General features: G+C 42.9%; 1 protein-coding gene across 1 annotated transcript in view; it reads right to left on the bottom strand.

Moving 5' to 3' along the window:
* CPQ (carboxypeptidase Q) overlaps positions 1 to 27,020 on the bottom strand; it is a 130,139-nt gene that overhangs the window by 42,830 nt on the left and 60,289 nt on the right. Inside the window, exons 4-5 of the mRNA XM_033155621.1 lie at positions 22,438 to 22,549; positions 4,060 to 4,151 (exon numbers count right to left, since the gene is read on the bottom strand). Of these exons, the coding sequence (XP_033011512.1) occupies positions 4,060 to 4,151; positions 22,438 to 22,549 (204 nt within the window). The remainder of the gene's footprint in view (positions 1 to 4,059; positions 4,152 to 22,437; positions 22,550 to 27,020) is intronic.

Here is a 27,020-nt window from a genome sequence, read left to right as displayed (position 1 = left end):
GTTGCAATGATTGTTGCTGTTGCTTCTGATTGGTGTGTTTGAATGAATTGATTTGTTAGTATAGTTCCTAAAGAAAATATCAAAGAAAGCATTCATTTTATTTCAGTCTTAGATGTGTCCTAGCCTTGCTTGTCAAAAGCTGACACAGATCAGATTTAATATGGGGCCATTTGTTGAAAAGAGCAGTTGGTGGCTCTTGAGATGTCTTGGTAAGTAACATGGTTGTACAAAGAGGCTTATTTTGGACAGTTATCAGCCTGCCTTGGAAAATAGGGATAAAATTGATTATTTGACAATGGAACTTTGTAAATGTCAGATGCTTACAATGTTTCCAAAGGGCCTCCAATATTCATGGCATTTCTGACAGTTACCAAAGGATGCTTTCTAAAACTATTCTGTTGTGCTCCGAAGCAGCGCTCTATGATTATGAATGCATGTGATATAAATTAATACTATAAGGATATCTGTTTTGTCACCGTATTTGCCTCTTGCTAATAATTATTCTCTTAATTGAAAAGGTTTAATTATGTTCTCCTTTGCAATCAGCCAGTCTCATAATAAATCCATCCTCGTAAATGAATTATCCAATCATCTTTTAAAAAGTAACCTTTAAAACTTAAAAGATGGAAAGTTTAAACGATGGATCATATTTGTCTGTGAATAATTACTATCGACAAGAGATGTTCATATTTTCATAATCCATTTCTTGAAAATGTGTGCAGCAACTCTGCAAAAGGTTAAGATGTTTTTCGTGCAAAAAAGGCATTATTTACAGTATTAATCAGTTTATATTTGCCACCTCATGCTAATTAGACTTCCCTGTCGATAGATACATACCAAACATACAATTACAGTGGAAAGAACAGGTTGCATAGAAAAGGGATGGGTGGGGGAAAGCCTTCAAAAGCACATTTTATCTTGCTGATTTCTTCCTATCCTCACAATAAGCAATTTCCCCCATCCAGATGGTATACAATAGTTGGGTATAATTCAGTAATGCTCAGGGGCTCTTTTCTATCACCCCTCTATTATTTAGATAATTCTTTCATGCTTAGAATATTAAATGGAATTATTTATAAATTTCCCTGTCAAGATTTTCAATAAATAAGATTAGCAGCAGAATACTCCTTGGCAAAGCAAGGGAGCACGAGTCTATCGGAAAGTGATGCTGAGGGAGAAAACCCAGGGTAGAATAAGCATTATACATGCATGGATGTGACAAAACTCTGTCATCTCCTTGTTAGAGAAAAGCTGCTTTGAGAGGGGGCAGTTTGAATTTGTGTGTGTATATTTCACCTTCAGAGACCTACCACTTTCCCCACGGTTCTCCCCCCCCTCCCCCAATAAACTCATTTAACTCATAAACTTAAATTCAGAACTCCACAGGGAGGGGAGTTGCACAGAAAAGGGGAAAGATTTAATCTCCTCCTTGCCATTTCTTCAAAATGCCACATCTCTCTAATAAAAATGGATTCCACATGTAAAAAAAAACCAACGGGTTCCATTTGGAATGGTTTTACCTGTCTTATAATTGTATCGATTTTATGTTTTCATAATTGTATAGAGTATTGGTACTCTAGGACATTATGGTGAAGGGAAGGGAAGGAAATCTTGTATACAAATAATTTGTTTGCAGTGTTCAGTTCTGCCCTAGGTGAACACAGCTGTGTGTATTTCAGCAGAACCACATAAGATAAAGTTGCTAGTGAACCGCTGCTATGGGTTGATCTACACATGTAGACCCATTACTAGACTTCTAACCACTATGGGGGCTCGAGTAAGTCCTCTCCCCCATAGTTAAAGTATTCATGGCGGTTGTTGGGGCCTCATGGCTCAGCCACACTTCCTCCGTTGATGAACCTGGCAACTCCACCCTCCATGCCTATGCCCGTGTGTGTGTGTGTGTGTGTGTGTGTGTGTGTAAACACAGATATGTATATGAGCATATATATACATACACATATACCTATCCAGTTTGCAATTGGTGGCTTCTACATAAAGTTTACTCCTTAATTTTTGAGGAAGTAATTATAAGAAGTCATAACTAAGTTAGCAATGACATGTTTATACAATGATCACATTGGCTCAGAGACAATTTTATCAAGTTATCCCTCATTTCATACCATCCTTTGAAGAGACAATTGCAAACAAATTCCACAGAAAACATGGAAATGCTGTGACATGGTACATTCAGCCTAATTTTTAATTTTAAAAGAATTGTTTAAAAATTTATAAGGCACCACAAAAACATTGGTGATGTTCAGAACATGTTTCATTCTATACGGCTAACACACTAACTGGCAAAAATCACATTCTGAAGCTGTCGCAAAAGCATCCTTCTTGATTTGAGTCCAACTTCTTGTCATAAAGTGCACCGTTAAAATAAACGAGGCACATACCGTAACCTCTTTTGCTCCTCTTTTCTTCCAGCCCAAATCACAAACAGTCAATTATTTCCGAAAACCACTGATGATATCCATAAGATCTAGTCACTGTGGAATATTATTTTTTAAATGATTTTGCAAGGTGGGACAAATGCAGAGCATATGCGCAACTCGGCATGTAGTAAGCCATGAAAGGAAAACATTGTCACCTCCAGCTTGCAAGGCACAAAGATATCAGAGTCAGCAACCTAAATTGAAAGAACCGCAGGCACTCTACCGCAGTTTGTAGAAAAGCCTCACAAATCATGATCCCAAGGGCAGTGGCGGAGCTTCAAGCTCCAGCGGCGGAGTGGGGGGGGAGACGGAGAACAAGCGGGCGCGTGGCGCACGATGTGCCGCCCACAGGGACATGGCGCACAGTGCGCTGCCTGCAGGGGCGTGGTGCACATCCTGGGGGTGTGGCGCACCACCTGTGGGGCGTGGTGCCCAGTGCGGGGGGGGGGCAGCCGCAATGGAACTCCACCAGGATCGTGCCGCCAGGGGTGGTACGCTCCCCCTGCACCCCTGTTCCTCCACCAGTGCCTAAGGGCCTAACTACATTTGACTCTACCTGTATGACTTGCAGCCACACCATTGGCTTTACTTTATTTAATTGCAGGCAGCCAGAGAGGAGGATTTTTTTATATCAGGAATGCAGTGCAGTGAGGGGTGGTTTAACCCTTTCCTCCCCACTGCAGTCTCAATGAACACCCCCCCTCCCCTGGTGTTGCAATTCAGCTAAGGACAAAAGATCCCATGATGTTAATGGGAGCTCCCTCCCACCCCAAGCTTGACTTCAATCTGTGCGGATTTGAATCAAGATCAGAGTGGGAAAGGAAAGGGTTAACCTCCCCCCCCCCCCATCTACTGCAGTGCTGATAAAAATGTACACTCCTGTAATTAAAATCAAGAACAAACAGGTTGGTGTGACTGCAAGTGATGCAAAGAAGGGTTACTGTTGCTGAAGGGTCTATCACACACAAGAATGTGAAAAACCTCCCTGAGAAATGTTGTTACTTCAATTGAAATGGCTTTAGCTTTCTTCAAAATCCCTCTGAGGTTTCATCTTGTGGAGGAAACTCTAAATTCACTTTAAATTTTGCTTTGTGCAAAATCAAGTTAGCAGGTTGGCAATATGCAGGGCAGCCACCCCCAAGCTGATGCCCTCTGGGTATTTCTGGGCCACTGCCTCCATTAGTCCCCATTCAGCAAGGCCAGACTATGGTTTGGGTTGCTGCTCCACCCTTGGAGGCTGCTAGAGGGATTCTCAGGGGAGGCAAGGAGAAAACTTCTCAAATCATGGTTTGCCTATATGTCTGAAACAAAACAACGGTTTGGAATCTAAGTTATGCTTAGAGCAAACACTTGAACTAACCCTCTCTTTGCCAATAGCTTCTTGGATGATGGTGTTTGTTTCTGATACTTTCTGGATGATAACCCTTGTTTGTTTCCTACATCCTAATGGGAATCCTAATTTTCCCTCATAAAAACTGGGCTTAGTCTCTAGGCCAAAACCATTTCATAGCTTCATTGCTTCCCTTCATCCCATACATTTGAAGTAAGAAATTAAATAAATCAAACTACAAAAGGAATGGCTACTGTCATGAAATACATATTGCTCCACCAGACTGCTTACTTTATGCATCTTGTAGTATTGTTCAGCTCCTATTCCACCTTGTTCTTCTCCAGTCCAAAGCAGTAGACGCAGAGTTCTCTTGGGACGGAGCCCTAAGTTATTTTTTAAAAGAAAAAGAGGGGGAATAAGTGAGCAATTAAAAAAACAACAACAACCTCCATTTGAATTTGAATGAGCTTCTTCTTCTAAGCATTTATGGAGTAACCCTAAACTAGAAGTGGACCACTCACATCACATCTGAGATGAGGGCCACTTTTGCATTTTTATTACCACAAGGGGGCTGCATGAGTATGTGATGAGAAGAGAAGCACATTGGTCATTATTGTAAATGTTTTCTTTCAAATGCATTTCCTGTTAACCACCCTTTCCCTTCTGCATCCCGCTTCCCTCTGTCTGCACCTCCACAGGTCTCTCTGAACCTCTCTGTCTGTTTGTCCGCTCTCTTTGCACCCTGTAGCACACACACACTCTTCTCCACAGGGGAGGGGCTGCAGCACATGTTCTATATGCAGGAAGTCCCTGGTTCATCTCTAGGTAGGGCTGGGAGAGAAGCCTGCCTGAAACCCTGGAGAGCCATTCTCAGCCAGTCCTAGATGGACTTGGTGTAAGGCAGCGTCCCAGCTTCCTAGATGTTTCCTATCCTCTACGTTCCTATATCCACATCACCACAGGTCAGCATCTTCATATCTGCGACCCATCAGTGCCACATGTCTTTCAGTTACCGCCCTTTTCTCTTTCCTTTTTGACAGTGCACAGAGAAGGGCTGTAGCTCAAGGGTAGAGCATCTACAGAACCAAGGTTGGTCAGCTCTGATTGGCATGCAGAAGGTCCAGGTTTCTATGATTCTATCACTGGTATCTCCAGGTAGGACTGGGGGAGAACCCTGCTTGGAGCCCTGGAGAACTTGGAGCCCAGTCAGTGTAGTAGACAATACTGAGCTAGATGGACCAAAGGGTCTCATATGGTATGAGGTTGTTTCCTATGTTTGTTTGTTTGTACCTCTCCCTGCACTCCCAGCTCCATTATCCTGAAGTTCATCCACATAATGGTAAACTGTGGTTTGATCATTAACATTAACTAGCAAAGTCCATTTAAAAACTACAGACATTTTCTTTTATCTAAGCTCCCTCCTACATCTTCTGTGCAATTTAAGTTAAAGAGTTCAATGGGAATTACTTCCAGGTAAGTGAGTATAGCCTTGTATGCACTAACCCAGTGCCCTCTTTGGACTACATTTCCCATCATCCTTGACCATCGGCCATGCTTGCTGGGGCTGATGGGAACTGTAGTTCAAAACATCTGGAAGGTACCTGGTTAGTGAAGGCTACTTTGTATTTGTTGTGCATAAAAGGTGCAAACCAAAAGTAAGTGGATAAACTGAACCAAAATCATGCAAAATACAGTGGTACCTCGGGTTAAGAACTTAATTCGTTCTGGAGGTCTGTTTTTAACCTGAAACTGTTCTTAATCTGAGGTACCACTTTAGCTAATGGGGCCTCCCGCTGCCACCGTGCTGCTGTCATGCGATTTTTGTTCTCATCCTGAAGCAAAGTTCTTAACCCGAGGTACTATTTCTGGGTTAGTGGAGTCTGTAACCTGCAGCATCTGTAACCTGATGTACCACTGTACTACAATGTGTGTATAATGTAGCAAAATAAAGGGGGAGGCACAGAGCTACAAAAAGAGCATTTTATGACTACAGTGGTACATACGCTTCAGGTTACAAACTCTGCCAACCCAGAAATAACGCTTCAGGTTAAGAACTTTGCTTCAGGATAAGAACAGATATCGTGCTCTGGCAGCGCAGTGGCAGTGGGAGGCCCCATTAGCTAAAGTGGTGCTTCAGGTTAAGAAGAGTTTCAGGTTAAGAACGGACCTCCGGAACGAATTAAGTACGTAACCAGAAGTACCACTGTACAAGCAAATGGGTCTGTTAGTTTCAAGAGCAAAACCTAAAAAATATATCCAAGAGATTTACTCGTGTGCTTCTTAGTTACTATTACAGCACAGGATTAGAGCTTCCTTTCCCTTTTCAAACCAGCCAGATGGCCAATGATGTCATATTAAGATAATAAAAACAGTAGTCACATTAAAGCCATCACATGTGGTCTCTGGTCAGCCTCAGGTCAGGTGTTTAGTTTTGGTGTGATCTTTTAAAAGTCCGCAGAGAAGCCTAAAATTCTGTGCTTTTTGGGTTACTGCCATAAGATGCACTGGATGCTGATAACATTTCAGATGCAAAATAATGCAAGTTTGGCTCAGCAAATGGGGGCAGCATGTTTCAGAAGAACGAGGGGGATTACTGATAATAGGCACTAAATGCCATGGAGGGATTAGATTGTATAATATGTATGTGTATATATAAATGGGTGCAAAAAAATATATGACAGGGCTGGAAAATGATTTTCCACCTTCTTGGGCATCTGGTACCAAATGATGCTTTGCATAATGCACTGCAAGGTGGGGTTTCGAGTAAGGGGGCACATGATAGAGATGTAGGAAATTATGCATGGTGTGAAGAAAGGTGTTTTTATCCCTTTCTCATGCTACTAGAATCAGAGTCATCAATGAAGCTGAATGCTGTTGTCTGTTCTGAAAGTACTTATTTACACTGTGCGTTAACCAAAGGAATTTGCTACCACAAGATATGTTGGTGGCCCCCAACCTGGGTGTCTTTAGAAGTGGGTTAGACATATTTATGGGGAAGAAGGCTATCAATAGCTTCCCATCACAGTGGCTATATGTTATATCCCGGATCAGAGGTGGTGTCCTTCTGAATGCCAGTTGCTGAGGAACCCTAGCGAGAAGCATGCTGTGCTGCTCATGTCATGTTTGTGAGGAAAGGCATTCTCAGGGATGTCTAGACTGCTTGCTCTGCTAATTTCTTAGTTCTCAAGCTCCACTATTCTGTGCCTCAATATAGGAATATTGATCAATTGCCTTGGACTGGTCACTTGCAGAGTTCTGTGTTGGAATGCCTGGTCTGTAGTAACTCAGGTGCAGATTTGCTTTAGAATATGCAGATTAACAGGGACGCGGGTGGTGCTGTGGGTTAAACCACAGAGCCTAGGGCTTGCCAATCAGAAGGTCAGCAGTTTGAATTCCCACTACGGGGTGAGCTCCTGTTGCTCGGTCCCTGCTCCTGCCAACCTAGCAGTTCGAAAGCATGCCAGTGCAAGTAGATAAATAGGTACCGCTGTGGCAGGAAGGTAAACGGCGTTTCCATGCGCTGCTCTGGTTCGCCAGAAGTGGCTTAGTCATGCTGGCCACATGACCTGGAAGCTGTACGCCGGCTCCCTCGGCCAGTAAAGCGAGATGAGTGCCGCAACCCCAGAGTCGTCTGCGACTAGACCTAATGGTCAGGGGTCCCTTTACCTTTACCCTTTATGCAGGTTAACCCAAGTTGCATGGGGTACAAGAGGTATCTGGCTGTGCCCCCCAAACCACCCCTCACATCTGGCTCCACCCCCATAGCCATGACTTGAACCAGACTTTGGTTAGCGAACCTTGGTGTTCTAGTGGTAAACAAAGCCGATCCTGGAAGTGTGATGTCTGTCCACCCGCTGTACTAGAGGATCCCTGTGGCATGTAGCTTTCGTTGCTTGCAAAAGTGGCACTTTAAGAAGAGTAGGGCATTCCACCTCCTGCTTAAAAGGGGTTTGTGAAGGTGGAGTCTTAAAATGAATTGCAATCTATTAGAAACCTCCTGGCTTCAGCTGGCACTCTTTAGCCAGCGGCACCCATTGATAAATTTGGGCACGGCAATTTGAATCTTTCATTGGGTATTGTGGATCGTCTCCTTCTGCATAAATCTACTTGAAGGGAGAAACACCAGCCTTCCTAATGAACCCACTTTTCGTGCAAAAAGGAAAGTAAAATTAAAAACAAAACTCCTGCCTGAATAGTTGTAGCTTTAAATTTGTAAGCTATAATAAGCAAGCAGTGTATTGAACAAGGTCTTTCAAAATCCACATGACTTCCTCTTTAGCTGGTTGGGTTTTTAAATAGAGGTGCAAGTTACATATGTCATGAAAGTAACTGCTGCATTGATACTGGATTGAGAGGTTTAGCAAAATGAATTACTTTAGATTTTAAAATAATATATTACTTTCTTTTTGCGCAGCTGAAATGTAATACAAGCAGGATGTGTATGACATGTTTCATTATGGTTGCTTATTCATTTTTGGCAGCGCCTCCCAGCTTTTCCATTCCAGGGGAAGGGAAGGGGGATGATCTGATTTCACGAGGCCTAAGAGATTCCCTGAATGCCACCGGTATTTAACAGTCTGAGTGGAAACTTACTCAACACCTTTTAAACAGCACCCGATGACAATACAACAGACTATCTATAACTTGGATACAGAAAACATGCACAATGGCTACAGATTTAGCTGCATATTTCATTACAGCAGCCGTAGACTCATGTGTCAAATGCATGACTAAGATACAATCCCAAGCATGGCTCAGCGTCATTTTCTATAAATAAAACAAGGTACTGAATTTGCTTTCCCACCATGGTCTGAATTTTTAAAAAAGTAATACAATGGTGTTTCAATTCACTGTCTAATTTGACCTAGTGAGGAATCACTCCATTCAAATCAACTGAGCAACAATGGTTTATTTCCTTACAGCATTTTAATCCATTTTTTCTACAGTCTAGGGCAAGAGAAGGAAACCTGTGACCTCCAGGTGTTGCTGACCATTGGACCTGTTATCTGGGGCTGATGGGAGTTGGAGACCAACAGCATGCAAAGGGCCACTGATTCCCCAGCCCTGATCCATCAAGTTCAATGGAATCCCTAGAAGAATTTTACTAGAAGGGTGAAAGGACCTGCCTCTATCCTCATCTTGTTTCATGTACTAGAAAGCTAAATAATTGAAACAGGGGGTGGGGGTGGGGCTTAGATCCAATGTGTGAAACGATTTCAAAACAATAACCACAACATCTATTGGATTCAGAACCATGACAGCATTTAATCATTTTTTGTGATCTATTTAAACGTGCATTAAGTGAAGCACAGGCAATGCAGTTCCAAGGGTCTGCTCCTGTACTGGCCCCATTAAGGTTCTCTCTTCATAAAATTATCTTCTTCTCCAAAACAACCAGTCTATGGATGAGCCAGTAAACAGCAGTATCTGAGCCTTTGCAATCTATATCATTTAGATTGCCTACCCTGGTATAAAACAATGAATTTTGAAGGGCTGTAGCTCAGTGGGAGGGACTTACTTTGCATGCAGAGGATCTCAATCTCTGGCATCTCTAGGTAAAAAAAACAACTGCTGTTGCTTAGTGTAGATTTGGTGCCCCTTATGGTAGTTTGGACTACAAATCCCATCAGCCCTAGCCAGGACAGCTGAGCACCAAGTTGGCAGACATTGGTGTAGACAATAGTGAGCTAGATAGACCAATGGGTTGACTTGGTATAAGACCAATGAGCTGAAATAAAAACTAGTGTCTTAACAGCAGCTTAGTGCCAACTCCAGGTTAGAGGGAGGGGCTTAGCTGGCCACTCCCACCACACCCTGACCCCTCCCACATGATAAGTGGGCGGCAGCTACTACTACTCACTAGCATTGGCTGCCTGTTTCCCCACACTCCCTCCCTAGAAACATGGATGGTAAGGAGGTGGACTGTGGGAGCCGAGGCTGGAAAACTGGAACGTGTGGCGTGGCTAGGCAGACTATCCACAGTCAGGGAGAAAAAAGAAGATCTGTTGCACTGCAGCAGTATGGGAAGTGTTCCAATTGTCTGAGGATTTCATTCGGTCCGCATTAGCCTGCACTTCCTAGACAAACATGCTAATCAGAATGCAGTTATTCCTCACTTTTCACATTTTCTGAATTTTGTAATTCAGTTTTTGGCTCAAAAATCTAACACAGGTGTGTGAAAAATGTGTATTTTAGGTTAAGGCGTTTTTTAAATGTGCATTTTGGACTAAAATGGGTAAAAAAAAAATCACATTTTTAGGGAAAATTGCATACAATAGTGTATACTTTGTGGAAAAAAATAGATACACAAATAATGTGAATCATTGCATGCTGTTTTAAAAGATGTACTGATTGGTGCAGAAACAGGATGGAATAGACTTATGAATCAACCAGAAATTTTCTTACACTAAGGGCTCACCCAGACTTCAGCTTGCTCTGCTGCTTTCAACACTGACTGGCGTAATTTCAGACTAGGGACATGCCTATCACTACCTGGAGATGCCAGAAATTGAATCTGGGACCTCCTAACACATGTGAAGCTGACTTGAAATTGACTGATCTGTCTGTCCCTACTGCCATCCCACAGTGAGGTAGGGGGAAAATGAATGAGGCGGCACAAGAGCGGCTCAGCAGCCCTCTCTGTCTGATGGTTGGGATTTGTGCCAGAGAAAGAGGAAGGACAAATGAGCAGGTAGGAGCTCATAACTAGGAGTAGCATCAACAACAACAGGGCTCCCAAGTCATCATTAGGTTCTGGCAAGGGTTTTGTGTCAGGACATGGGAGTCTTGAACTGGCTTGTCAGTGGAGGCTACAAGAAAGGTGGTATGGCATGAGATGTACTTTGATTTTCAGGAGCAGGAACCCACAGAAAGAAAAGAATTTACTATTAGGGATGAAGAAGAAATTCTGTTTGATAAGCATTATGTGGAGGGGAAAGGGCACTGAGAAGATGGAGAGATCTCAAAAAGCCGAGGGCTCAGGTGATAAGAAATAGATTCCAGTTACAATTTCAAAGATAAATCCGACAGAGAACATAACAGATAAAGGGGGAAGGAGGTACGTTAAGAGGCAACAAGCACAAAAAGTTCATTGTTGGACATCTTCCCTTTAGTGAAGTAAGAGGCCAATTAAAGATGAAATATACAGTAACAGACACAAGGCTGGACAAGGATTAGAAGTGCATCTGTGAGTAATCTGAGCTGAGGTAATAGCTGAGCTATGAAGTGGAGAAAAGAAGGAACAAATGTCAAAATGATAATGTTCTAGGGAGAACTCTCTTTAGAGAAGGATGTCAAAAAGTGAAGGTTGCATGGGTACTTTTGAAAGGGTCAGATTCACACTAACTGCATACTGATGAGCAACCAGGTCACTGAATTTTCACCTAAGGTTGTAGGATCTGCAGAACTGGTAATGCAATTTTTTTTAATGGATCTAAAATAGCATTGGAGCCAGACTAAAATTATTAACAGTTTTCCCCTTTTCAGAAATGTTGCAGCACTTCTCAAGAAAAAAGTTTGCTGATTATTTACATTGCCCTCAGTAACACCAACACATGTTCAATTCTGATTGGAGATGCAGCATTCTGATGTCATCCAGTACTTTTCATGATCCACCATGACTGAGTTAGTGGACAAGTAGTGAATTCAGGAGAAACAGTAACTATTCATATTACAGAATCTGGGCTGGTACACAAAACTCTGAAGGGAAAAAGCTCCAATGACTCCAGAAAAAAGCACACGCAAAAGAAGCGGTGTGGCATTCAAGACCTTCTATACCCCACAACTGATCGCCGAAGAATTGATGCTTTTGAATTATGGTGCTGGAGGAGACTTTTGAGAGTCCCATGGACTGCAAAAAGATCAAACTTATCCATCCTTAAAGAAATCAGCCCTGAGTGCTCACTGGAAGGGCAGATCCTGAAGTTGAGGCTCCAGTACTTTGGCCACCTCATGAGAAGAGAAGACTCCCTGGAAAAGACCCTGATGTTGGGAAAGATGGAGGGCACAAGGAGAAGGGGACGACAGAGGATGAGATGGTTGGACAGTGTTCTTGAAGTGACTGGCATGAGTTTGGCCAAACTGCGGGAGGCAGTGGAGGATAGGGATGCCTGGCATGCTCTGGTCCATGGGGTCACGAAGAGTCGGACACGACTGAACGACTGAACAACAAAATACCCCACAACAAAACCTGAAGTGGAGAAGAACTCTGTGATCATAATGCTCACCCCACCTTTAAGACATGCACCCCAAGTTACTGAAGCTTCCATTCCGACCTAAGGTGTGATGAAACTCAATGATGGCCTGTCAAAATGTATGAGTGCAAATACTAAACATATCATTTGCTGAACTCCCAACGCTAAGCACCCTAAGAGTAACCTCCTCCACTATCTAGACAACATCCTTTCTTGGATAGCATGACATCCCGGCTCTTTTCCAGGATGTGCCTCTTTTCCAGGAAAACTAACCTAAGGTTCAGATTGCAAACAAAGCAAACTTATGTCAGTTTCCTGAACGTTGCTTGCTTGGTTTCCAAGTCAGCTAAAACACACACACAAGATCTCTAGTGCAACCACCTCAAGGCTAAGACACATGACTACTGTGCTATTGTCAGCCATTCCCCCCTTTGGTGTGTGATGAGGTTGCTCCCTGCTGTGCTTGTGGAAAGTTTTAATGTGGTGAAAAGGCCAGAAAGTGGCATCCGACATTGTGAGAGTGCTGCCACAAGTGTGGGTGGGTGGGTGGGGAGGTATTCAGCTATACACACACACACACACACACACACACACACACATCATATGTACCAGGCTTTAGCCCTTTTCAGCAGTAATTATTCTTTTCTGTCTACTGTCATCATCCTTCTATAGCAGTGGCAGCTCACAGGCAGCATTCAGTCTCTGACAAGATTTTCCCCCTGCCACTGGACCCTTGGGGAGAATGCAGGGCCTGGCATCCTTGGACAGCTGCTGCAATCCTAGCAGAGTTCACCACTAATATCTGCCCTGGGCTCCCCATTGTGTGAGTGGCTAGGTCTAGATGCCATTTTGATCCCCCACAATGCCCTAGAGCGACGATACATTGTGCAGGAGCTTAAAATGGCAGCCAGAAGCTCCTTCTTGCTCTGAGGACTGCAACCCATTGCCAGGTAAGCCCACTAGGACAATGAGATGATCTCAAACTGGATCTGGCCCTAGGAGACTATTCTGGAAGAAAAAGGGAACAATGTCACAGTGGGAGGACCTTGGCTTCATCTTACAGCTGACAGCAGTTCTTCAAGATCTCAGGCAGAAGTCTTTCCAATCAGGTGCCACCTAATCTGTTAAAAAAATGAAGAAGACTAGAGATGTCTGGTTTTGAGCCTGGGACCTTCTACATGCAAGGCATATGCTTCACCACTAAGTAACGGTCCCTTCTCTGGAGCTTCTGACCCTGTGCATTATGCCCACCCCTAGCCTTTAAGAGTTGGCCACTGCTGTTCTATATAATTCCTTCCTTTATAAAAAAACAGATTGATTGCTCTCCTACTCATTCCCAGCACTGGGTTATTTAGAGTCCATAGATGCAAAAGGAGAGTATTCCAGACCAGAAAGACGTCATGTCCCCTCAATCTCATTGACAGAGAATCATAAAATTTGTCCTGGCCTTTGAACTCAACCAAGCCATGCCATTGACGTTTTGCTTCTGTGCTTTTCCAAGTGAAGTATAGAGATTGAATACTCGGTTTATAACCCTTGTCATTTTCTCCCCATCTCAATGACATGGGACTTGTCTGTCCCCAGGATGTATGACACATTCTAACAATATAATATTAATTTAAAATAAATCGTCTGCGAAGAGAAGAAGGCAGAGGACTCTCTCTTTCTCCCTTTCTCTTTTAATATGTTTTTATTGATCTTCCAGGACCATTCCAATATCAGCCTCATTAATTGGCTAAAATACCAATTTTATACAATTTATACAGTTATTAATGCCAATTATTAATATGTCAAATTATATGATTTAATCAAACTGGCCTCCCCATGTGCTAGATTTGATGTCTTCATTCTTCTATATTTTTTCTGCATTCCAAAATCTTAACAATTTCCATCCCACTCCATTCAAATATAATAATCCTATTTATAACTGCTACAAGGAGTCATTCTCAATAGCCCCATGCATTCTGGTGGTACACAGCTTTATGAAGAACTTGAAGTTCAATAGCACCAAGCCATAACTGATAATCTTTATTTTGATGGTGGTAAACCTAGGCCCAAATTCAGGGTTAGACATTTCCCAACTAATATGATGAAAGCATGTGCAGTGGCTACAAATGCATTTGTTTTTGAGCTTCAAGAGGGAAGACGATAGAAAGCACGTGTGATTCATACTTCCTATTTCCTGTCCTTCATAACATCCAAAATGGAGGTCTTGACAATCTTTCAATTTAATTTGACAAACTCTTCATTTACAAATGAGGTTCACTAGCAGAATTAGCTCTGAAATTGTTTACAGGGGCTTCCTCTTAACAATCCTTTTATAGTTCCAAAATTGGATACCACCATACAGACATTGCTTCTTTATACCCTACAGAGAACTAGTTACTAAAGTTCTTCATGTTTGATTGCATGACTGCTTTGACAGGCGCTTGTATATGGATATATACCTGTTGGATGAGGTAAAAATGGGACAACAGTCTGAACAGACACTTCTCGGTCACATCTTTCATTTCAGTTACTATGGAAACAGCAGAAAGAGCATATTCCATGGTCTGTTTGGGTGCATCTGGGTTCTCTGTTTTCAAGGGGAAAACTGTTATCTCTGATCTTTGTCCACTGGAAGCATTAATGCCAATGTAACCATTTCCCAAGAACTGCAAGAGACTACATTTTCATGGAAATAACTCCAAATGGGATCTGGAACAAAACTAGCTGAGAGGTACTGACATGCTTTCCTTTGCTTCATCCACCTTTAAACCCACCTTTAAACCAAAAGCAGAAATAGGAGGCTGCAATTGTGAGTAGAGCAACATTCCCTAACCTGGGACCTTCCAGATGTTTCAGATCACACTTCCCATCAGCCCACCGGATTCCTTGGGCTGGTGGGAGTTGTGGTTCAAAATAGGATTGTGCAAGGTTCCCCTGATCTGATTCACAGTCCAATATCCCTATCTCTAATGCCCTGTGCTTCCCTTCTAATCAGGAATCCATCATCTCAACTATCTTGCCTCTTAGCACCCTTCCTATAACTTGTGGCCACAAAAGACACAAACCATATAGTCCCAAGCCTAATATTTAAGAAATTTTGTTCCCATCCAAATTATGACTGGCGAACTCAGGGATCTTGGTCAGAAGCAGTGTGTCTCTGAATACCAACCGCTAGCAATCAGAGGTGAGGAGAGTGCTACTGTACCCAGGTCCAGCTTGCAGGCTTCCCATAGGCACACTGTGATAACAGGTTCCTGGCCCAGATGGGCCATTGGCTGGGCCCTCCTCTGATGCAAAAAAGTGTCTCCAGTCTGCCACTAGCTGAATCAAAACAGTAGAGTACAAAACATTGACATCTGAAGAGACGCAATTCTAGAGGCCGAAATAAATGATAAACTGCATCCTTAAGAACAGTCATACCCATCCTATAACTATTCTCTATATGCTAAAACTAAGGATGCACTGTGATATGTTTGGATAGTCTCCATTGACCTAGTCGCCAAGAAATGGGCCTCTAAAGATACTATCTGTCCAGTAGCTATTAATCTCTTTCACAACCACCCTTGGAAGTAAATATCCCATCTCTGTAATTAAAGAATTGGAAGCGCAGCCCAGATTCAAAGCATGGTTTCTTCTGACCTCTTCCCAAAGCAAGGGTGGTAAAGGGAAAGGGAACACCCACCTGGCTGCAGGCAGCATGAGGGATGTAGTTTGAATAAGAAATAAAAGAGAACCCCTAGGCTGCTGACTTTTGCACAGGCGGCATTCAGCACTGCCTTGGCTATTTCTAAAAGGACTCACTCACCACACAGGTGACCTTTTGGGTGAGGAAGCAACAGTGCCAGTGGGGTGGTGCCAGTGGTGGAGCTTCATGCTCCGGCACCGGGGGGTGGAGAGCAGGCGGGGATGGAGCTGGCGTGCATCCTGGGGGCGTGGTGCGCTGCCCGCAGTGGCGTAATGCGTGTCCTGGGGGCGGGGCACGCCACCTGCAGGGGTGGGCAGCCACGATGGCACCCTACCAGGACTGCGCTGCCACTCCTCTTCCTCCGCCAGTGGGTGGTGATAAACAAGTCATTTTCAATAATGCTAAAATGACCTGGCTATTTCATGTTTGATAACGGTGTCCATGCTGCACCACTGACTATAATTTCATTTCTTCCTTTCCTTTGTTTGCTGGCATCTTGCAATTCTTGAATAGTTCCTGGAGGCTTTTTCTGTACTACAAGCATTCAACATACAGCACAGATTAGCTAGTGACCTTACCAAAAATATTACAATCGTTGAGCAATTAACAACAACAAACAACAACAACAACAACAACAACAACAAATAAATTTAATGACACATTGCAACTTAGGGCAATGTCACTCTGATTTGTTGCTCTTCGCTGTTATCATCTTGATATATATCTTAGAATTACATCTCAAAGGGATTCTTGAATATTGTTAATGGTTTGTCTTTAGTTTTATTTTGAATTGTTCTAAGGTGGCAACAATAAGGTTTCTGTTGTTGTTTCTGTGGAAATGCATGCCACCCCAATCTCTGAGCAGGGCGAGATTTCAGGTGCTGACCCTGTGTTCATGTTTTCTTTGGAATGAGGCACAGCGGAGACTGTGGTGTCTTTATGATATATGGTTTATTTACACATCTATACAGCCTGAGCCTATGGTGGAATGGTTCACAGCACTAACATCTCAAGAGGTTCTGACTTTTCCCATAGCCATAGCAGCCTCGGACTTAAGCAAACCCCAAACATTGTTCTAAACATTGCTCTCATTTTCTCTCCAGCCCACTGTTTACTGTTTTTGCTGCATAATGCCTAACTGTAATCCTAAACCCTAACCTAACAACTGGCATTGTCTTTCAAAGTAACTCTCAGTTGAGGGAGGGAGCCCACTCTTTTGCATTGCCCTTGATTCTTTGTTGTCCTAATCACTCATTACTCCCAGGCTATCGGCTTATGCAAGAGGCTAGTCATGTCTTAATTAGCTTTGGACCCATTGCAGGAAGCTTAATTAGCTTTTGACACATAATTCCAGAGGGCTAGAAGTGCCACACATGGGCTCAAATACATACATGGGCCTAGCAACCAGTTTTAACACACAAGCTTTAATTAAATTCTAACACTAGCTTGATCCAGAATTTAGGGCGTCTTGCACCCACCAACTCATAACACTATCAATTAAAAAGTAAATTGAATTAAATGAGATGTGTACTGTTTTAAAACCCATCTGGCAGAACCAGAAGCAGAGATTTTACCATAATATCAGAGGACTACATAGTGTATATTGAAAGACATATCTACATTCCCTATTCCATAAGATTTGTCTCCCCTCCCTCCCCCTGGCCACTCCTTCTCTGCAAATAATTAACATAAAACCTCATTGATTTCAGGATTTAGGCAAAAAATAATATCAGTGGCAGAAGGGAATGCACTCTGAATGCCAGTAGATATTTGGTTTTAAGATGTTACATGCTCAAATTCTGCCGCAATCAAATTCAGGGCACAATGTTCCAAAAAGCAGACTTGGGGTGCTTTCTGATCTCACAATGTAAATAATCAGTAAAGCACTGAATATTTTTCTAGCAATTATAGCTGAGGCAGCTTTTGGCTAGAATAAAGTAGTGGTTTGTCTTCTGCCCTTTGGTTAATTTCTGGATTATATACCAGAAAGCACAGGGTGGTCCCTATGGTCCACAGGGGAAAAATAGGCTACAGAAAAGAGGGTGCAATAGCAGCAGACTAGGCTGGTGCATAATTGGAAGAGAGGAGAAATGGTGCTAAGTATAGGTGCCTACCTTGAATCACTTACAAGGAGTAGTCAAAGCAAATAGATTTAGGGACAAGAATAGGGCGAACACAGCAGGAAAGCAGAGAGAGAGAGAGAGAGAGAGAAACACAGTAAGAGCAATAGATAGCTTGCTGTATAGCAGAGCCTGACCTAGAAACAATCATGCCCTGTCTTTATGAGTTTTCAAGTCTAAATAGTTAGCACTATCTGGGAAACTTTTAAAATAGCAAGAAAGCTATAATGTAGTTGTCACAAGGGCCAGGAAGAAATTCACTTCAGTTCACGCCTAAAGCCAAATTTATTGAAGTCACACTTCCCAATAAAGAAAGAAAGAAAGAAAGAAAGAACCAAAACATACCCGTCTTTTGAAATTTGCATGCACCTGAATTTTGCAAAGCAGTCCTCCAACCAAACAATGTTGGCAAAAATGCATATATTAGGCAAACGCATATGTAAAAATGAATATGTTAGTCAAAATAGCCAACAAAATGCATTAAATTAAATAATATAATATGCATGTTTAAAATACAGTATGGTGTATAATTCAAAGGCATGTTTTGTTAATTTAAAGCTGTTAAAAGGTATACATTTTTAGTATGAACTAAGACGTGTGTGTGTGTGTTTTTTAAACATGCCTGCTCTTCATCTTCTTTAGCTGATATCACTAATATTGCAACTAGTGAAAATTAGAAGAAGAGCAGTTCAATCTTCTTGGACATATATCTAAGGCTGGAACACTTTTCAGCAGTTGGGATACAGTGAGAGTCAGTGGGTGCAGAATTGGAAATCATTAACAAATTTGACTTCATTTCTCCAGCAATTCTTTTGTTTGTCAAATTCTATTGTCTCCTTTTAGGATATTCATTGAATTCACATGCCGTCCTCCATCGATTCATTAGCATTGACATTTAATGCTCCAGTACATATTCAGATTAGGCATTGTATTCATACCGCAGCAAAGAGGATTTAGTTTGTGTGTTCATTAACTTTAGCTTTCAAAATCTAACTATTTACCTTGTGGATCTCCGTAATCCCATAATACACAACTACCCTCTTTTTAGACAACTTTGTGCACCTGTTGAAGCAACCCACTAGCCAATCATTTCTACTTGACTAGGGTGCCAACTCCTAGAGGCCAAGGCCTTTCCTTTTGGCCCCCCCCCCAATATTTTTGGGAGTGGGGAGCCCCCCAATATTCAAAGGGGGCAGAGGAGGCCAAGCATGGAGCCCAGCACGGCATGTCTTCAATGACTGGCTCATTCTCCTCTTCCTGCCACAGAGGGGAAGGAGCGGGGAAGCGGCCTCCAGCCTGTGGCAGTGGTGGCAATAGGAGGAGGAACTGCTGGCTACTGAAACCATGCTGCCGCCATGTTTAATTCCGCTGCATGGCTCTTCCTGATGTCCTGACATCACACACCCAATCTCGTGCTCAACATCACACATGCAACATTCCCGCCCCCCCCCCCATATCCCTCAGAAGTTAGCGCCTCTGCTATGGTTTCTGTGCAAAAGAACTTCCACTGGATTATTTTCTTAGCATCTATGCTGCCATGACAGTTTTTGTGATCTTACTGATATGGTATGAAAATCATCATTATCATCACCATCAATTAATTGATAGACTGCCTACATGCCAAAACAGCTTCTAAGAGGTTTACAAGTATACAATCAATTATACAATCCTTACATAGCTAAAGTACACAATAAAATAATTCCATAAAAGCACTAGAACATCCAGAATTAAAATAAGACAATAAAACAAGCTGGTAAAAAAGCATAGCAATTAAAACAGTTTAAAAAGCAATCAAAACAATTAGATCAGTAAGTTCAAATTCAGGGAAATGCTTATCTAAACAGCTGTGTCCTCAAGAGCCAACAGAATGCCAAATGCTGATGGGGCCTCTCATATTTCAGATCCACTCCTTAGGGACCACCTAAGCCCTTATGTCCCAGCTCAATCACTGGTCAATCTCCAAATTGGTGAGGCTCATCTCATAGGATCAAGAATCCGAGCCTGTAGTGTTGTCAGCCCAGTACGGTGGAGCGCTCTGATTATAGTGATTCAGCAGGCACCTTTTGTTTTAACATTTAAACACCTAGAAAACATCTTTCAGGAACGCTTTATCCACACCTTTGTTTGCCTCATCGCTTTCTCCCAGGGAAACCCAATCTTTCACGCTGAATTAGAACAAATGGCATTCAGGTTTTCTACGGATTGCAGTTTGTTCCGATTTATCGCTAAAGAGTGGGTTTTCCAGGATAAAGTGGTGTGCCAAAGGAAAAAACTACATAGACCTGAGCCTAGAAAGTGCAGGAGAAGCAGAAAACTGCTCAGACTCATGCTGTCTAGGCGTGAGATCAGTGGAAGTGTGGATGAGCCCTAGTAGTACACAAATCTTTTGATAAATAAGTAAATAAAAACCCCAGCATCTCCAGCTAAAGAATCAGGTGTGGGGTGAAAGGAAAGACCCCCGAGAAGAGTCCCTGCCAATGGATGGAGAAACAGTGTGGCCTGGAGTAAGTCTGCTTCTTAAGTTTCCCGGGTAAGGGACAATAGAGTGCACTCCACACTGTATATATTTTTGGCTTATGGAATGTATGACATTATGCAAAGTGGTCCTGATGAGCACGACTTACTATATAAAGAAGCTGTGATGTGACCAAAATCAGGAGGAAGGAAGAGACTTGTGGCTGAGCTCCTTAAAAATGAGATGACTAACTTCACAAATTCGTTCAGATAAATTGTTATGGAGTCCTTTTATGGTATGGAAAAAAATAAGCAATAGACTAGACTGAACTGTGAATACGTTTCCCTTGAGACTGAAGCTGAATAAACAGCTGAGTCCCCAAGATTCCATACGGTGCTTAACTCATTGTAGCATAGCATCTTCTATAGGGTTATTTTCAAACAATATTTCACTTCAGGAACGGTCAGTCTCTTCATCCTAAGCTGCTCAAGGGGGGTGAGCGATGATCATCACTCATTGCCTTCATGCACATTGGCAAGGAAGGGTCCAGCTACCCAGGCAGAAGAGTGGATATTGCAGAAGCTCTAGCAACTGAGCAGAAGACTCTGCTTTCTTCTCAGCACTGAGAGAGGGGATAACAGATGGGGTGGGGTGGGGTGGGATGGGGCGGGACGGAAAGGAAAGGAAAGGAAAGGGGAGGGGAGCCTGAAAGCACCACAGATTTTCTTACCAGAAGTAAATGAAAGGATGACTCTGTGATATCACAGAGGTCTCAAAAACACCTTCCCATTTTTCATAGGAAGCCTGCTTTGCCAGCAAAGGCAGCTCACATGGTTCAAAGCAATGCTTTGACTCTGTACGTGTCCCCACAAGATGCCCAAGAGACTTCTAGGCCACTCAATACTTTGCTTGGGGGACCCAATAAGTGAGAGACGGAACCTCGTATGCTACCATGCACCACTTCTGACTTGGCAGGCACCCCATGCAGGATTAAAAGATGCTCAAGATCCTCAGTTTGGAAGGCTGTCAGAGAAGGGTTGTCTAGGCCAAGTCCAGCATAAAGAAATGTAAAAGGTTACCACTTGGACAGCAATCTGAGGAGGCACACAAGTCACTCAGCTACACTCTTTCCCACTATGGTGAGATGTACTGTATACAGTTAAATTATAGCAACTATGTCTAAATTTGGAATTTATGTATCTGAATTAGCACATGCTAATTTTATGCAATTCGGTGTTCCTTTTCTGTACTCTCTTTTGGGTGATGCAAATCCTCTTTTCAGGGGCAATGTGCAAGTGATCGTTTCATCTGGGGGCCTCTTTCATTTAGTGCTGGGGAGAGGGCCAAGCAGGTGAACTCACTCGATGGTCGGTACTTGTCAAGATCAGCCACTTTCAACTGGGGTTGGGTGAGTTGGAGAGACCACAAAAACCTGGAAGCATGGGATGGATGCTTTAATTTACATACCAAACACCCCCCTCAATCTATTTAATCCTAGGGAATAAGAGTGGGAGTTGCAAGCCAAAGACAAGCCATTTTTTTCCAGCCCCTGCAAAACGGAGGTCATACAGATCTGCCTTATAGGGATTGTTTTGAACTTTGAATGCTATTGATGCTAAGCATGGAAGCCAGTATGTTGTAGTGGACAGAATGTTGGGCTGGCGTTGAGGATATCTGGATTGACATCCCTGCTTAACCATAGATACTGTTGGGTGGTCTTGGACAAAGTGTGCACACTCTCAGCCAATTCTACCTCACACAGTAATGATAAAATTGGCCAACCATCTGCACTTGGCCCCGAGTTCCTTCAAGGAATATAACTGTGGCACATAACAAACAAATATTTATCCTATAAAAGCAGGGTAGAGCGTCATGATGGACATCACCATGGACCGCATAATGGATCCAGATAAAAGAGATCCCAGGTGTATACGGATATGGCTCATATAGTGTTTTCATGAATACAGCAACACTACGGTCAATACAGCTGTTTCCTTATTTTGGCTTTCAAGACACAAAGAGACTTCAGTTTCTGCAAGATCACAGATCTGAAAAATATGAGTCTTACCACAATGTTGCTACTATTAGGAGGGGAAACTTTGAGAAATAATTGCGTTGCAAATGGCCAGGGATTTGGTAAAATGCACTTGCTATCGCTTATTTTAAAAAGTTTAAGCAGCGTTGTCATTCTTTACTCGTTAGATAATTTTTTAAAAGGTAAATATTTACCAAGATCTTTAATGAGCGATAATGCTTCCCATGATATAAATGCTCCACCGCCGTCATCCATGGCTCCTTGCCCTACATCCCAGCTGTCCAGATGTCCACTGACCAGGACAACCTAAAAATATAACACAGAAAGGATAACTACACAAAAGTTCTGTACTGGGATAATCACACTCTCCAGTGACCCTTCATTCGTTTTCCCCTTTCAGAGGATTTAATTCCTGCAGCTTGAACCATGACTGCACAAATATGTTCTTGAGTCTAATGTTGGCATTGAAATTAGTTTTGTCCCAATGGGAAGTGATAAAAAATGACTTTGTGTTTGTTTAAATGGTCAAGTTGCTGGGCTGATCATTCCAACATGCAACTGCAAGCGTATGTCAGCAATCTTTGTTGCTAGGCTTTAAATACCATAGATCAGGGTTTCCCAAAGTTGGGTCTCCAGCTGTTTTGGGACTACAACTCTCATCATCCCTTGCTAGCAGGACCAGTGGTCAGGGATGATGAGAATTGTAGTCCAAAAACAGCTGGAGACACAAGTTTAGGAAATACTGCCATAGATCAACCTCTTCCCAACCTGGCTCCCATCCAGATGTTTTGGAATACAGATCCCATTACCCTTGCCCATTAGCCATTATAGCCTAGGATGATGGGAGTTGTAGTCCAAAGCATCCAGAGAGCACCAGGTTAGGGAAGGCTGCCTTAGACTGATATAATATGATGCACTAATATCATTGCATTGAGGGGCTAAACTGCATGCTATACACAAGTCCTTGTAACAAAGCCAAAAGTGTTTAAAATGAAAAGCAGCATCAAGAGCCTGCAATTTTGATTGGAAGAGCAGTTTGGGAGAAAGACCCTTTGCCTATCAGCTGTTTTTCCACTCTCAAGTATCCCCAAGATGTCCCCAGGGGTTCCTCGGGTGCATTTTTGCCCTTGTCAAAAGCCCAACCATTCATTCCCCAGCTAAACTTAGATTTGTTTACTGCTGTTAAAATTAATGTAAAACCCATTACAGTATTTAACAATAACTTTTTTTGCTTTTGCCCCCTTGTGCCCACCACAAGCCCTTTTGCCTGGAACTGACATAGTTAGTTCCCAGTGGGAACACGGGGAGCTGGCAAGACTTAGGAAGTGGTGGTAGCTCTGCCACGGAATCTCACCGCCACAAGTTTGCTGGGAAACTTAGTTGCTGGGAATCACAAGGGGGGGGGGGAGTGCTAATGCACTCAGGGCCTGCTTGTGAAAATAGGATGCTGGACTTATGTTCTTATGAAGCGTCCGAGTGAGTATATATTGGGGGGGGGGGGGTAAGGTGATCCCTCAAGTGAACTGTTTACACATTGGCTTGAGTATTCTAGTAAGTGCTTTAGCTCAGTGGTAGAGCAACTGTTTGGAGTGCAGAAGGTGCCAGTTGCAATCTCCAGGTAGGGCTGAGAGGGATACCTGGTGTGAAACCCTGGGGAGCCGCTGCCAGTCAGAGCTGGATAGACCTTTGGTTTGACAGTTTCCTATGTTCCTAATAAAAGTAACCAATGATTTGTAAGGAAGCAAGTAAATGCACTTTAAGATACCTAGACACAGATATTGGCTTACGCAGTAAATATTTCAGCAGGCCCTCTCATATTTGGCACAAGGTGACAGGAAAGGAAGAAAAGCAAAAACAATAAATGGGATACTGTACACAACAGAATATCACAGATCCACCAAGACAAGCTTTTAAATAGCTGGCATGTGAACAGAAGGAGATGTTAACCATCAAAAAGAGTACGCTGGCATGGCTGTCAATTGAGTAAGCTGTTTTCATCAAACACTGGGCGACAAAAATGCACCTATGCCTGGAAGTGAATTATGGCCTAGTTTATAAGGGAATTGAAAACCTGAATTTACACCAGAAGTGATGCCTTTCCCGTAGCAGCAAAGGACTACCCAGCTAATATGGTGAGAAGTTCCCTGGCAACCATAGATTTGCAAAAAGACCTGATGGAGAATTACTTTTTGTTCCTGTGAAAGAACTCGCATTACAACAGCAGGCATCTTTGAATCAGAAAGTGGTGTAATCTGTCATGGGAGCAGAAATTGGTGGCATAAAAGTGTATGAGTAAATTTCAGAATGTTAGATAAAGAGAGGCTGCTATTCAAGTAGGTTCAGAAAGAAAAGAGGAAGCTGCCTTTTGCCAGGTCTGACTCTTTGGCCATCTGCCCAGTAACGTGTACTCTGACTGGCAGTAGCCCTCCAGAGTCTCAGACTTTTACATTAACTGAAGCCTGGAGATTGCAATGATTTAACCTGGAACCTTCATTTTGCCAAATATACAGTGTACCACTAACCCAAGTCTCCTGGGGTATTTCTCCTCCGAACATCTGTGGTATGAAAAGTTATGGGATTTCAGCAAGAAGTTACAGCATATTCATGGATCAAAAGTTGTTGTTGTTGTTCAGTCGTTCAGTCATGTCCGACTCTTCGTGACCCCATGGACCAGAGCACGCCAGGCACGCCTATCCTTCACTGCCTCCCGCAGTTTGGCCAAACTCATGTTAGTAGCTTCGAGAACACTGTCCAACCATCTCATCCTCATCCCTTTTCCTTGTGCCCTCCATCTTTCCCAACATCAGGGTCTTTTCCAGGGATCAAAAGTAAAGCAGTAATAAGACTGCACCAAAATCTTTGCAGGACCAAATAGTATTAAAAACAGGATTGTGTGTGACCACCCTGATAGAATCAGGAGAACAAACCATCACGAATGTGTACAATAATAATAAAAAAAGATATCTGGAGGAGCCTCCCCTCCAAAGGTTTTAATGGGGCTGGCGGTCTCTTTAAATGGCAAAGTATATTGTGGTAAGTCCACCCTGCTGCTTAGGGGGCCTTCCTGCTCTGCTGAGTGGGGCCTTGGACTTCTGCCCCCAAAGTCCCATCCTGAGGGCACCACTACCTAGGAGACAAAGCACTGGATTCTTTCCAAGGCAAAACGCCCGACATATATTCTGTGGAAATATTACATACTATTATATATTTATAAGCTCACATCATAAGAGTTAATCTTCCACAACATTTGTTTCTAATTCAGAGTTAGAGAGGTTGACCACATCTCCCTTGAACAGGCATGGCACAAACACAGGTATATCCCTTACTTACTTACTTACTTTACTTGCTAGTTCACAACCAAGAGGAACAACAACATATCCCATGGCCTCCCAACATATCCCACGACCGAGAGGAACAACAATATCCCATGCGCTCCAACGTGATCTGCAAGAGCAATGCAGCTTCCCCAATATAGGCGTACATTTTATTTATGTTTAATATACTGAGGAAGCATCAACATGTGCATTCAGGATCATGCTTTGCCTGTTTCAGAAAGGTATTTAAGGATTAGGGCTATTTCTAAGCAACCCGTCCATGTGAGCCTGGGGTTTACTACAGTTTCACAGCTAAATCATTGCCTTTTTGCCCGCGAATCCTTATCGAGGATAATAGCAGAAGAGAAATTAAATGTTGGGTACATTTCAGATGCACGATGACTAATTCAGTTTCCTGGCAGGCCAGCACTATGACGATTATCCAGCACTTGTCAGTCATGTGCTGTGTTCTCACCAGGACAAGCTGTTTTTAATAAAAATGAGGAAACCAGGCAGAGGGGGTTCTTTGTCCTCCCACTCACATATGCACAGCCATATTAGGCAGTTGCTTCTTTTTTAAAAAAAAAAAAAAAAGTCAGGATGCCCTAACTTTTCCCAAAGCAATCTCCCACTCCGTGTTTATTCTTATTCTCAAGTCTATTACAAGAGTGTGTAAAACATCATAGTATTCTAGTACAGGGCAATTTGCTTGTGTAGCAGCCTGTTATGTACTGAGTTGAATAGGATCCAAACTGCAGCAGTCTGATTGGTCCTAGAACAATAGGATTGAGATTGCAGCAGTCTGACTGGTCCCAGAACAATAGGATTGAGATTGCAGCAGTCTGACTGGTCCCAGAACAATAGGATTGAGATTGCAGCAGTCTGATTGGTCTGCAGGAGTCACCCAATCCAGCTCCAGGTGGAAGTGAATCCGCACTCTGATTGGCATACAGGAGTATCCCGGAATTAGCCAATCACGTGGGGCCCATTGTGTAAATAGTGTATATAAAGCAAACGTTTTGGGGGAACTACATTCCTCACTACTATGAGCTGAATAAAGAGCATGAAATTCACACTGGACTCCGAGTATCTTTCACAGCCCTTATGCTTTCTTTCAATGGGTTCTGAATCCAGTACAATAGGTTCCTTATGGCTCTTGCATGATGACCTTTCAGCAAACAGGTCTGTTGTGTGGCCCATCAGAAGGAAAGATATCCTGGCCTAAAATTCACATTTTCAAAGGAGTCTTCCCTTAAAGGCAGCTGATGCATGGCAGTCAATGCATTTCCCCCTTCGTGCAACACTCCTGCACCGTAACATCTCATTGTGCTATCCTGTCCATGAGGATAGATGCTGCTGGATCAACTTCCATCAGCCCAAACTAGCATAGCCAATGATCTGGGATGATGGGAGTTGCATCCAGCAACAACTGGAGGGCACCAGGTTGGGGCAGATAGCAGTAG

This window comes from Lacerta agilis, chromosome 7 (assembly GCF_009819535.1).
Source record: "Lacerta agilis isolate rLacAgi1 chromosome 7, rLacAgi1.pri, whole genome shotgun sequence".
Taxonomy (NCBI): Eukaryota; Metazoa; Chordata; class Lepidosauria; order Squamata; family Lacertidae; genus Lacerta; species Lacerta agilis.
This window is presented reverse-complemented; position numbering and strand designations above follow the sequence as displayed.